At 36.0% G+C, this 13,944-nt stretch overlaps 1 protein-coding gene across 1 annotated transcript; it reads left to right on the top strand.

Annotated features, from left to right (window-relative positions):
- Nucleotides 1-1,129: 1,129 nt before the first annotated feature.
- RRP4 (ribosomal RNA processing 4) lies at nucleotides 1,130-6,745 on the top strand. The gene is made up of 7 exons (XM_087316506.1): nucleotides 1,130-1,438; nucleotides 2,429-2,530; nucleotides 4,251-4,296; nucleotides 4,432-4,521; nucleotides 5,587-5,652; nucleotides 5,729-5,797; nucleotides 5,926-6,745. The coding sequence occupies exons 1-7, from the start codon at nucleotides 1,263-1,265 to the stop codon at nucleotides 6,367-6,369; spliced, it is 993 nt and encodes a 330-aa protein (XP_087172632.1). The 5' UTR covers nucleotides 1,130-1,262; the 3' UTR covers nucleotides 6,370-6,745.
- Nucleotides 6,746-13,944: the final 7,199 nt, after the last annotated feature.

Raw genomic sequence — 13,944 nt, 5'->3', positions numbered from 1 at the left:
TTCGGAGTCTTTCTTGTTGTCTCTGTAGCGGCGCCCCTCCTCAAGGAACCCCTCACGACGTCACTCGCGCCTCTCCTCATCGTACTTCCTGTCTCGACGTTGATCACGCCTCTCCTCGTCAATGTCCTAGCATTGGCCGTGGTACATGCGGCGAGCATGATCACGACCATGAGGAATACAGAAGTAAGCTTTGCCATTGCGATTCTCCTTACGATCGATTGACTGTCTCCTAATGGATTGTAGTGACATTCCTTCCTCCACCTTTATATACACATGGCCATGCCAATAGAGCACATGCATGTCACTCACCACTCCCATTACCATAATGTTTGTGTCCAACGTACAACTCTTGCACAAGACCCATACGAACTAGTCCACCCTCCCACACGTGTAGGTTAGTCCTAGTGTCATATCGTCCCTAGACAATTTGGGCGCAACCTGTAACACAATTCTCCTCCTTGCGGTCCCTCGTGGGTATGAAGTTTTCGGTTATTGCTAACAATCGGCAATGGTTTGGTGTGGTTTGGTTTGAGTGTGTCAATCTCAAACCGTTTTAAAAAGTTGAAAATTTGATTGAACCGAACCAAACCAAACCAAACCATGAAACCACTTAAACCAAAGCTGTGTAAACCGAACCATTACAAAAATATTCAAGCTCAAACCAAACGGTTTTAGAGACGTTCAAACCTTTAAACAGTTAACACAACGGTTTCGCGGTTTGTTTTTGGTTTTCAAATTAGGTCAAAATTCAAAATTTCACATTTTAATTTTAACAATTAAAAAAATTTCAAAATTTCAAAATTTAATGTTTTAAACCATTTGAACTGCGGTTTCAAACCGTTGTAAACTGATAAAGGCTTGAACCAAACCAGTAAACCTCCCCAATTGAACCGAACCGTTTACAAAAACCTGAACAAAACTGAACCGTTTAATCTGTTAATCTGCAATATCGTGGTTCGGCTCGGTTCAAACCAAACCGTTTCCGATTGTTAGCTTATTTCCCGAAATGCGCTTGGGGGAGGTGCTCAATGGGGAGGCCATTTACATAATTCGACAAAATTACCGGCCTACATTCCACAAAATTAGGTTTTAGGGTTTGGCATTGTCAGATCGAGAGAGAGAGAGAGAGAAAGAGAGAGATTCAGTTAGGGTTTTACGAATAGTCGAAGCACAAGAAGAAGATACAGTTAGGGTTTAGGGTTTTGCTCAGACGCAACAGGAGACAGAGTGAGCCTCCTTTCTTTTTAGGGCTTCTCACAGCGATGATGGAGGACGAGTATTGTGCCCGAGGTCTTCACTTCCAGCTCTCGGACAGTCAGCGTCGCCGCCTTCGAAAAGCGCGGGAAGTTCTTCAGGAAGCTCCAGGAAGCTACCATGGCTCCTCCTTCGTCAACATCGCTGACTCCATCCATGTCCAGAACGAGTCTACTGTGCTCAAGTAAGCTCACTTCTCTCCGCTACAACTCTAGCTTCCAAACCTAAATTTCGTCTTCGGGTGTTGATTCTTTTGGAAATCGATTCCGGAATGCCCCTGACTTTCTCTTTATTTCCCCAAATGCCCTGGTCAAGGAGATGAATTGGCCATGTATTTGCGCAGGTAGGACACTGTAGAGAGCTGACCAAGGGTATTTGGAGAAATCACGAGAAATTAGGAGAATCTGGGAAAATTAAGAAAAAACCTCAGGCGCGTGTCAATTTGTTCCCTGGATGTTTTGCATATAAATTATGTCTGAATAAGGTGATATTTTATTTAGCTAATTTCTTTCCGTGAAATTTTCGTTCAAAATGGTGTCGATATGCCATTTAAATCTTTCTTGATGTTTATTTAATAATGGCATTCTATGATTATGAAAAGATCAGTTTTATTTATATTTCTTCATATCAAAGTTGCCTATTGGGTGATGTTGAATGTCTTTTTGATCTTGCTTCCTTTGGTGAACTTACCTAGTGAATGGTGTTGAAGGTCTTTTTGATCTTTCTTCATAGTAAGTTTGCCCACTTAATGATGTACAAGGTTATTTTAATGGTTCTGAATATGAAAGTTGGCTATTTAATGATGTTACAAGGTCTTTTTGAACTTTCTTCGTTTGAAGTGTGCGTATTAAAATTTGATTTTGAAAACTTATGATTCTTCATTCTTGTTCTGAATTTGACTATCAAATGATGTGGATGGTCTTTTTTAATATATTGCTTGTGATGTTTCTGCTATTAAATGACTTTGAAGACTGTCTGATCTTGCTTCCTTTGTTAAATTTTCCTACCCAGATTGTCTGATCTTGCTTCTTTTGTTAATTTCTCCTACCCAAATAATGCTTACCATCTATTTGATGGTTCTTCATGTGGATTTTTCTATCAAGCCATGATGTAGAGCATATTGATTTTCATGCTAATGATGTGGTTGTGTATTGACATTCTGATTCAACCCTAGGGGACATGGCACACAGCTTGTTGAGGGACAACTCATGGCAACCTTGTGTGGAGTTGTTGAGCGTGTGGACCAGTTAATTACTGTCAAGCCTCTTCGGGCAAGGTATGAGAATACCCTAAACTTCTTGGAATTTAGCTTGTGGTTTATGTATTTGTATAGGCCATTGTTCCCATTATAAATGATTTCCAACCAGCAAGCTCACATATTCAACTGATGTTCTAGATTTTTCTCTAGAATTGATATTCACCATTATATGGCATAAGAAAGTCCATATACTAGCTGGAAATACATTCATAATCATGCTACCAATGTAAAACTTTGAAATGTTATTGATGACAGTTTGAAGACGTAATCTTACTCATAGGTGCATATACATAATAATACATTAAGAGGAGTCATATAGGTCAGAAATATTAGGGCGTTAACTGGCATTCAGTTGGCCACTGTCTGGATTGGTTTGAAAATAGGTCTAGAGTCAATTGGTGCAAATGTGGTTAATGCATGCAACCCTGATTAATCTATTAATGTATGAATAAGTGTATCCTCTTATCAATATTTGACCATTGACACCTAATTATGCATACCTGAGTATAGTTAAGTCAGCTTGGTTACCTAGCTCATCATCAATAGATATTGTAGTGTAGGGAAACAGTGCTTCCTACCTAATTAAAGAACTCATTTAGACATTTCAAAATTTATCAAGCATAGAGTGTATATCTCATACCCATAGATTGACACATGCATGATATTTGTGATATTGTCCATGCGTGATATTCGCAATATTCGAGAATATGAAATGGCCCCAAGAATATTATAAAACCATTTGTTTTGCAAAATAAATATAATAAAAATTAATTAATTCATTTTTTTTGAAAAAAGTAAAAATTAATTCACTAAAAAAAGAACAATCATTCATTAATAGATTATAAAAATATGATTTTTTAAAATTAATTAATTAATTAATTATTATAAAAAAACGAATATTTTTATATTTATTATAGGAATATAATTATTGTGAAGTCCCCTTTTTAGTGTCAAATAAAGATATCCAAAAAATTTGGAAGAGTAAAAAAACTTTATTTTATTTATTAAAAATAAAACGAATACATTTACATTTATTATAAGAATATTATTAGTGTCAAGTCCCTTTTTTATTATCTAGTCCCCGTTTTTATATCTAGGAAACTTAAAATGAAGGAGTTTATGAACTGTCTTTTTCTCTTTTTTACGAATGCTTTTTTTTCCCCAAAAAGTACAAATACTTTTTAATGCATTCGTATTCATATTCGTTTGAGGCCCCACGAATGCGATTATGTCAATCTATGCTCATACCTAACAATGTGTGGTGGGGCAAGTTTTCAATACACCTAGCTAGGTGTATTCACCGTAGCTAAATGTGTAATGATCAATCTGAAATGTAACTAGTTAGATACGCTAAATGTGTAACTATCAATCTCCAATGTAACTAGTTAGATACATTGCAATACACCTCCAAAAGCTCATGATGTCATCATAAATCATAGAGCAGGAAATACAACATAGGAAGGTGTGTGAAATTTCTATGGATACATTGATATTGAGATATAACGAGAGTAAACAAACACATACAAAATCTCCAAAATAAAGGAATAATGGACCATCTTATCATATTGTGACCTTTTAAAAGTCATGGATTGTTAGATTTCAAGGCCAATTAATTGAAGATCTTACCTATGGACATTTTTGAGGAAGGAAGATTTTATTTGATGTAGTTATTGAAATGCTGTAGGTTGTTGCACCTAAGGCTATTTCTCTTTCCGAAATAAACAAAATTCTTATACAGGTATAATGCTGAAACTGGAGATGTTGTAGTTGGCCGAATAACTCAGGTAAATAAAAATGCTCTCATTATGCATTTGCATATATGTGTTAGGTTTGCTCTTAATTTTTTTACATAGTTAAGGCTGAGGATTCTGAGCTTAAAAAGTTATATATCAGCAATGAAATTTATTTTTATCTTATAGGTTGGAGAAAAGCGCTGGAAGGTTGATATCAATTTTAGACAGGATGTACATTTGATGCTTTCATCTGTGAACTTACCCGGTGGCATTCAGGTAGGAAAAACAAAATATTAAACAGTGAAATCTTATTTAACGTGGACGTGCAAACATTTATGTCTGTATATACACAAGTACATATATGTATGTGCTCTTGGAAGATATTGACATACTCTCTTATTTGAATTTTTTGAGTCTTAAGAGATACAATGACCTTTGGGTTGTTCCTTTCTAAGCTTTTTTAGGTTTTTCTCCTGACATTAAATTTACAGTCAGTAAAATAATATGCTATCACAAAGAAAAATAAATGTGTGTCTATATATATATATATATAGTAGAGAGAGAGATATAGATATATAGATTCTATTATTGTCTTTGGAGGTCAAATATGACTTGTGAAACCAGAAATATTACATTTCACCTAATACAGAGATATAGATATATGTGGATTGTATTGTTGTCTTTGGATGATTTGTGAGACCAAAAATATTACATTTCATGTAATGCATGTGAAAGTGAGTAGCGGCACTCAATGTTCAAGAACTTTACCAATGAATGTTGCAATTGAGAGTGCACATTGTGGTTGTGAGAGAAATTCGTAGGAGGGGGTTTACTCGAAGATGTGTGCAAAGCATAATTGAATATGATCAAATGCAGAACATTGTATCAAAGTGTGATACTCAAGACTCTCGAACTTGTGTAGGGCAAAGTATGCATAGTCGACCACTCTTATCACTTGTGACTTAACGACCTGTCTCACATCGCAATGCATGTGAGCAAGCATGGAAGCAATTGTTCGGATGGTAGACAATGGGATGGGCTCTAACATGTATCAATGTATATGGTTTCCCTGTTCGGCAAAGAATATGGTTTAGTTGTCAGGTTCAATAGGTGTAGCATAATGTGTGAAGCGTGACCTCCACATATTTCCCATGTCATCCAACTACAAAAGTGGGCAAATAATTAGGTGTTTCTATTTTGAGCCATATGTAGAATTTATGTTCATCAATTTTTATGATCGACCCACATAGATATGTATATATATATATACAGAGAGAGAGAGAGAGAGAGAGAGAGAGAGAGAGAGAGAGAGAGAGAGAGAGATTCGTTGGTTGTACACAGAGAAGGCGAACAGCTGTAGATGAGCTCAATATGCGAACGTTATTCGAAGAGAATGATCTCATTAGTGTAAGTAATATTGCAATTTGTTGCATCAATTGCATGATGAATTCAGTTTCAAGCTACTGTTTGTGCTTGTAAACAGGCTGAAGTTCAAAGTGTACATAATGATGGATCAGTTCATTTGCACACAAGGAGTTTAAAATATGGAAAGGTTTGTTGCAATCAAGTAGTTCTTTGCATTTCTTGTCTGTCATTCATTCCATATAGCTCATATTCATAAGGTATGTTCGTTTGTTTCTCTATCTCATATATTCATTCATTCCATTTTTACCTTTACAGCTTGAGAATGGTCAGCTTGTCAAGGTTGCTGCCTACCTAGTGAAACGTTTGAAGCAACACTTCCACTCTCTGAAACAGTATGGGGTGGACATGATTATTGGGTGTAATGGTTATATCTGGATTGCTGTGTCTTCTGAAGAAAAAACACTTGATGTGCAAAATCCAAGTTCAAACAAAACAGAATCGAATGATGATTCTGTAAATGGAGAGCTGAGTAGTATAGTTATCCCTTTATCAGTGAGGCAGAATATCTGCAGATTAGCAAATAGCATTCATGTATTATCTGCACTTGGTTTCTTAATATATCCTGACATTGTAATTGACACTTTTGAAGCAAGCATATCAAAGGGTATAGCTATCAAAGACATGCTAGGACCAGAGTTTTCTGTGCTAGTTGCCGAAAGAGAGGCTGCCAGGAGATCAAAGAAATCTGTTTTGCTATGAGATTTTCAGATTCATAAATGTTTTGTTCTCCCATAACCTAACTTTTGTGAGAGACTTCTCTCTAAGCTAGGTGCATAGATAGGTACTCGCCACCCACATGTATCATTTTGGATGTCTCGGAGCTATCTTCTTAATTGAGAGCTTCTGAAAGATCATTCAGGTGATAGAAACTGAAGGAATGTAAAACTTTGGTGATCCAGTACCTGTCTTGCAAGGTCAGTGTCAGGACTATTCTGACCCATTTTTCTGATGGTATGGCATTCCAACAAAGATATGGCAATGGCTAATGACATCTATGTAGCCTCAAAATTTTGCTCATGAAGCTGCAGTTGAAAATGAAATGAATGTGTTATGTCTATCACAAGCTTTTAAATCCTGAATAGGTGTTCTTGGGGCCTAGTCATGATCAAACAATATTTTGTTCAATGTTATGGCTTGGTGTACATTAATTGGCGTTGGTCATTATTTTGTTTTTTTAAATAATTTGCTTGATAAAAAAGACTGCAACATAATGACATGCAATTAGGGGTGTGGTTGGCCCTCGCCAATATCCATCACATAGGATCAAATTTGGGAATTTCTGAGTATCCATCACACAGTATTTCTATCAGTGTCATTGTAGTGGGTTTGAGATATTTTGGTTTGGATTGACTGGCATCAAAGTGATCCTTATCTAAGGGCTTTGAAATAGTTTCCACCTTATTCAATGGAAGGGGTTTTGTATATTGAAATTTCTCCCATGGAAATTTAGAGCTTCAAGGTCATATGAAAGTGAAATGTCAATATTTCAGTTTGAACTAATCTTATTCAAAGTTTCATGGTTAAAAAGGCTTATTAAAATTGTTTGGCTTGTATATGTTATTTATTTAGGCTCCCTAATTTCTTAGGCATCAATCACTAATGAATCATACATTCATGATTTAGGGTTTATTTTGGCATAAATGATTGAACTATAGTTTGTAGGTGAATATTTACTCATGATGTAGTGCATATTTTGTGTTATAAAAGGAGTATGATAGCAAAATAGTAAACCCAATGCTGGCTACTTAGTGGAAGCCATACGTTACTAGATGAACGTGCATTAATTTTGTAAACATATTGTAAGAAAGTACTAGACTAGAAACGTCTATAGTTTGAGCATGGGAATGGTAATAATAAGCTATAGATGCAAAATAATAGGAACAAATTTCCTTGTAAGGGAATAAGCTATTCCAAATAGGTTGCAACTAACAAACATATTCAACATTGGGTATCATCCTCGTTGGACGATGCTTGAACATCCCGAACTCCCGACAAACTAGCCTGCTAAAAGGATATCTTGAATTTCTTGAAGTCGGCTTAGTCGACTTCAAGAAATTCAAGATATCCTTTTGCACCATTTATGTGATGCTCAAAACACTCAAAAGAAGGTTGCCAACCGTGATTCATCGACTACATTTCAAGTGGGAGATCGAGTATGGCTCTTACAAGGTAGTATTAAAACCACAAAACCATGCTACAAACTAGATTATCAACATATTGGCCCATATGTCATCTTTGCTAAGATCAATCATGTGGCATTTCACCTTGATCTTCTTCCTCATATGCGTATTCACCCGGTCTTTCATGTTTCACTTTTGGAACCGTACACAACAAGCTCTATTCGAGGTCGTCTTACATCGCCCCCACATCCAATCGAAGTTTCCACACTGATCTGAATATTATGAAGTTGTTGCCATTATTGACTTCAAGCTCGTCCACAACAAACTATATTATTTGGTTGATTGGTTAGGTTATACACCTAATGATCAAACATGGGAGCTTGCCAAGAATCTTGCTAACGCCTCTGACATGGTTGATGCATTTCATAACAAATATCCCCATAAGCCAAGTTTTCAATCTTGTCTTCTGACTCATGGAACTCGTCGTTGAAAAAGGGGAATAATGTCATGAAGACATACATTTTGGCTTAGAAGGATTCGAACCCACAAACTCTTGGTGTCTACATTATACCTTTAACTATTAGAATAACATGTCATATGATATATAGTTATAATAGTTATATTATTAATTATTACAACATATTTAGAGTATACTTGAACATTCTAGAGTATTCCATGATCAACTTAAATATCATAAAAATCTAAAATATTCTAGAACATTCTAGAATACTCCATAAGAACATATAAATAGGTGTTTATTCATGATCACAACTCATTCGGTTCAACACCAATCTTTAACCCGTAGTCTACTCTTTGTAAACCTTGTTCTCTCATAATATAAACTCATTTCCATTTCCTGTCTGTCTGTCTCTACCTTCTATCTTCATCTTTTCTACTCTCTCTCTCTCTCTCTCTCTCTCTCTCTCTCTCTCTCTCTCTCTCCTACTCATGAGTCATGACAGCTTGTTGGTGTGCCATATTGCCTTGATATGATGCTGGATGATTAATACATCCTACATCATCTCCTTCCATAGGGCAAAGTTCTTGCCGTCGAACTTTTGGATTTCTACTCTCGTGTAGGATGTTGAAGCCATGTTCTGTTGGAAGTGACATTTATTGGTCTGGGCCTTTCCTTATATTGTTTCTTCTCTTCTTAGATTTATGTTACTATTGCGGTTGAACTGCAAGTCACTCTGATACCACTTGTTGGAGATAATATGTAGAAGAATATGATTGAGGACTTGTCAATGAGTTTAGCAAACAACACAAGTAGTGAAGAAGATGTGCACTGTGCCAAGAATCAAGAAGTAGATAGTTGCTGGTAGAGAGATAGAGAGCAAGAGACATGCTCAAACAAGACTTTTTACATTAACCTTCGAACTTATTTACAATGCTTAGTCTCTCACTTATATAGTTAGGACAACTTAGCCCTAACAGCGAGGGCATGTTCACACTAGGATACAAGTGGGTAGAGCACTGGGACTTTTAGCCCAACAAGTGTTTTGTGAAATGGCCAAAAAGGCCCAAGAATCAGACGACATATTCCTTATCCTACCATTTGTATATGATCCTTCCACTTGTGAACGCGAACATGTTTTGTATCGAATTTTCCCACAACGCCATAATCGAACTAATTAAATGCTCATAAATGAGCATCTCACACTAATTGCCTATAATAATATTCCATTTACTAAGAATAAAAATATAGGCTCTAACAGCCTGTCGTCTTCTTCAGCCAATTAGGTTGTCGATTTCTCCAGCCGATCCTTTAGTCGATTCGGCTTCATGTTGAGCTTGTCACTCAACATGAATTTCTATTTTTTTCCAAGATTTTCCATCAGAGAATCGCTTTCACTTCTTGTTTTTACTTCACTATTTAGTGTTTGTTTCGCATTTATTTAGCAAAAATTCATTACTTTTTGGCATATTTCGCCTCTACCAATGCCGTTTTGGCATTTCAAGCCCATTTCTAAAGTTAATCTATCTTTAAACATACAAGTTGTTAGAAATTACTATTTGGCTCATATAATTGAGTTTCTTTATATTTTTCGATCTTGCCCCTACAAGGTCAATTGAAAATCAAGATAAGCGTACAATCAAGAAAATATGTTTGAACTTGTTGGGAATATGTCCCTCCAGTGAGAGGATGATCCGATTGTTCGGAAAGCCGACAGTCGAAGGGCCGAAAACAATGACTCGACTGTTTGAGAATTCGATTATTATTATTATGGCAATAATAATGATGATGTTAGGAAACAAGTCTCTCTGGATGGGGAGAGAGAGGAGCCGAGTTGATGAGGGACTCGGCCGAAACTAGAATCGTGTACATAGCCAACTCGGGAGACTATAATTGTAAATAGTCTAGATGTGCGCCCCATGAAGGCTACGTATGTAAATAGCCAGAAAAGTTGTGTAAGTATATATGCAACTAGGGCAAACTTTAACTGTGTGACGAACAGAATAAAACAGTAGAAACAGAGAGAGAGAGAGAGAGAGAGAGAGTGAGAGAGGGAGAAGCGTGAACTATGCCATAGCTGTGTGTGTAACAGTAGACGCGAAGAGCCCTGTGCGGCTGATATGCTCGACAGAGTGTTGTAATCTTCTCTGTATTGTGTATCCACTATTTGTATAGTGAAGAATCTGTTCACCCGTGGTTTTTCCCGTTTTAGGGTTTCCACGTAAATCTCTGTGTATAGTCGTTTATCTTGTCTTTCTTGCATTGTGGTGTGATTCGTATTTCAGCGCGTAGTTCGATTATTGTGATTAATTCCGCATTGATTTCTCAACAGAATTATCACGGCTCACCTTTAGAATCTACTGAAGGTGAGGAAGCCACGTTGTCGTAGTGTATTTCGTACACTACGTGAAAAAGTAAAAATAATATAACCGATTTAATTACATATAAATAAATAAAATAAGAATATCAAAATATTTATCACGTGCATAAGGCAAGATTCAAACCTTTAGAATCTACTGAAGGTGAGGAAGCCACGTTGTCGTAGTGTATTTTGTACACTATGTGAAAAAGTAAAAATAATATAACCGATTTAATTACATATAAATAAATAAAATAAGAATATCAAAATATTTATCACGTGCATAAGGCAAGATTCAAACCTTTAGAATCTACTGAAGGTGAGGAAGCCACGTTGTCGTAGTGTATTTCGTACACTATGTGAAAAAGTAAAAATAATATAACCGATTTAATTACATATAAATAAATAAAATAAGAATATCAAAATATTTATCACGTGCATAAGGCAAGATTCAAACCTTGTACCTCCAAGTAGCCAAACCTCAACTTTACCATTATGCTACCTTATCTTTAGTGTTTTATAAATAGATTTAATAAGTATAAGTTCTTTATTTGCGCCTACCTTTATTAAAAGGTAAATCATGTATTTTTAGAGTGCGTGAATATTTTATAGAAAAACGCAAGCAACTAAAAAGTGACTCATGCACATCTAGCGCGCATGAGCACTATATTTAGCAAATAAAAGCAAGGATTAGAAAAGCATCACATGCACATTTAGTGTGCATGAACATATTAGAAAAAAGCATGTAGCTATGCTTAGTCTCTCCCATCACTATATAAGGATGGGGAGCACATTGTAGTTTTTGTTGATTATTTTTCTATAATGATCAATCAATCTAAAATATTCGTGGGATTCCCGAATTTGCTAAAATAATTCTCTCTTACTACCTAAATATTGACTAAATATACTAAACTCGTGGGATTCACGAAAATAATATAATCTATACTTGTGGGATTCACAAGTTTCTTATATCTTTCTTTCAATCTAAATACATATTCTTATCTAAATATTGATTAATCGAATACAATACACTCGTGGGATTCACAAAATTTCTATCTCTCTTTCTAATAATCTATTCATTACTAGCCTCATCTCATATTCTTCTTTCTCCTAGTCCAAAACCTCAGCGGTTCCCACCCGACTCACGCAACGATCCGGAGCCGAAAGGCACGACAATGTATAGTCAGAGAGCAAAGAAAATATTGTTCAATGATGATATTTCGAGACGATCCTAGTAAGAAACTAGGAGAAGTTAACGATATTCATGATTTTCTTACATCATTTGTTGATTTGCATTGAAGCTATTTCGAAATACTGTTACACTAGAAAAGGATGATGAGCAAGTGAGTTTCATTAACATGAGGATTAATGCCTTATGGGAATCCCCAAATCAGGACGAAGAAGTAGGGGCCAGGCATATTGCAGATACTGAACATTTTCGATTTGCATCTCGTGAACCACCTGGGTAGCTTATTGATTTTAATGACGAGCTACCTATTGTTGCCAACATATGTGGAGTAGATGTTGGGAAAACAGGTCCCTCCGGATGGGAAGAGCATAAGCCGAATGGAATGGAATCGATAGGTAAACTCAGGCAAGGCTGATAGGTCGAGGCTGAAAATTGATTTCCGAAAAATCCACTAATTGAAAATCGATTGTTAATCGATTTAGTTATTAGCCGAATTGGTCAAAGCCCATTCAAGAGGGAACTATAATTGTAAATAGCTTAAATGTGCCCTTAGTGGGCCATACTTGTAAATAGCCCATATTGTATATGAGTATAAATATACGTAGGGCAAGTAGCTAGGCAAACAGAGATAATCATTTGTGAAAAGTTACGTGTGGTTGTTGCCTCTGTAATTAAGTGAAGGAGTAAGAGAGCGATAGTGAGTGAGAGTGAGTAAGTTCTCCATAACTGTCTGTCATACGAAGAAGAACCAGAAGGGTTGTTTCCTTGCGGGTTTCTTATTGTATTCCTCTTCTTCTATGGTGATACAGTTCAAAGTTCGTCGACTCCCGTGGTTTTTCCCTTTCGAGTTTTCCACGTTAAAAATTGTGTGTCTTTGTACCTGAGCTGTCTGTTTTCCTGTGTTTCTTGTCTTCTTGATTTTTGCACCTGCATATATATACGTGCTAACCGGTTGCGGTTGGATCGATTCTCAATTGTAAATACTACTGCACCAATTTTGGAGGAGAGTTCTCAAAAGGAAGAAGAGGAGAACATTGTGGGTACCCTAATAACTATGTGATATGTTCCATTGATATATTAATGGTCATGTCTAGGTTTGATAGTTTTGGCAGTTTATGAAATTAATTGTCTAAATTTTTGGAGTTGTGAATTTATGGATGTTGATGAGCACTAAATTTATAGATGTTGGTGACACTAAGGATTAGAGTGTTACCTCTTCCACGTAAAACATTTTCACTAACAATAGATGTCACTTGCACTTCTGGAACGTACATCCCCTTAAGATGGTGAAACCATTAATCTTAACTTGTGCTTTAAGTTAACCATAATTTGTGATTTGCTTGAACTTAACTACATTTCATATTTATAAACCATCAATGTTTAAACATTTATCGAAAAGCTATCCAAATTTAGAAATTACCATTAAATTGAAACTTGCTAAATTTTAAAATAAACAACAAATTCTATATGCTTTTTAAAACATGTGATACTGGCGCAAGATTATTAAAGGAATTGACAAGTGGAATGTGCAGTCCTTCCACTTGTGAACGCAAATGCGTTATTCATGAGTTGTTTAGAATTAAGTGGAACTTTCCCGTTTCCTCTTCTCAAAATATAGAATCTTGTTATAGCTTTCAAGGAAAAAATATTACAAGTGAGAGTATTGTTACTGTAGTCTATTGCATGCGTTTCTCTATACTTAGTTAATGATTAGTTTAGTACATAGTGTTAGTTAAGTTACCTAGTGGTTTGTCACTTGTTTGCAAGGTATTCCCCGATATTGTTCATAATTAATTAGTACTTGCTCAACACCCCTCTCGCAAACAACAACCCTTATCGCTACATAATCTTATCGTCCATTTCGTGCCTAACGAGTAGTAATTGGCAGATAAGCATGACTAGGACCGGATGTAAGCACGATGAATGAGGGCATTCCTTAAAGAAACCCATGGATGACAAGACGACACTAACCCCTCCCATGTTTTAAATAATGGCAATATATTTAACATAGTGGCATGTAGGAGTATAGGAATAGAATATATATAACAGTTTTGTATAGAATTAATGTATTGATTCCATTGAGAATGAAGCAAAGTGTACAATGATGCAACGAGTAGTTGGCAACATTGTAAGTGTCTTTCTGATGAGA

Source organism: Azolla caroliniana, unplaced genomic scaffold (assembly GCF_043228905.1).
Source record: "Azolla caroliniana isolate FFs.n. ecotype wild unplaced genomic scaffold, voAzoCaro1.0.p SCAF_3, whole genome shotgun sequence".
NCBI classification, from domain to species: Eukaryota; Viridiplantae; Streptophyta; class Polypodiopsida; order Salviniales; family Salviniaceae; genus Azolla; species Azolla caroliniana.
Note: the sequence above shows the minus strand (reverse complement) of the source record. Positions and strands in the feature narration are given on the sequence as shown.

What these genes read in the sequence shown, in the direction of transcription:
- RRP4 (XM_087316506.1), top strand. Translation starts at nt 1,263, where the DNA reads ATGATGGAGGACGAGTATTGTGCCCGAGGTCTTCACTTCCAGCTCTCG. An exon ending in TAGTTGGCCGAATAACTCAG is followed by an intron (nt 4,297 to 4,431) that starts GTAAATAAAAAT and finishes TTTATCTTATAG; the next exon opens with GTTGGAGAAAAGCGCTGGAA. An exon ending in GGAGTTTAAAATATGGAAAG is followed by an intron (nt 5,798 to 5,925) that starts GTTTGTTGCAAT and finishes TTACCTTTACAG; the next exon opens with CTTGAGAATGGTCAGCTTGT.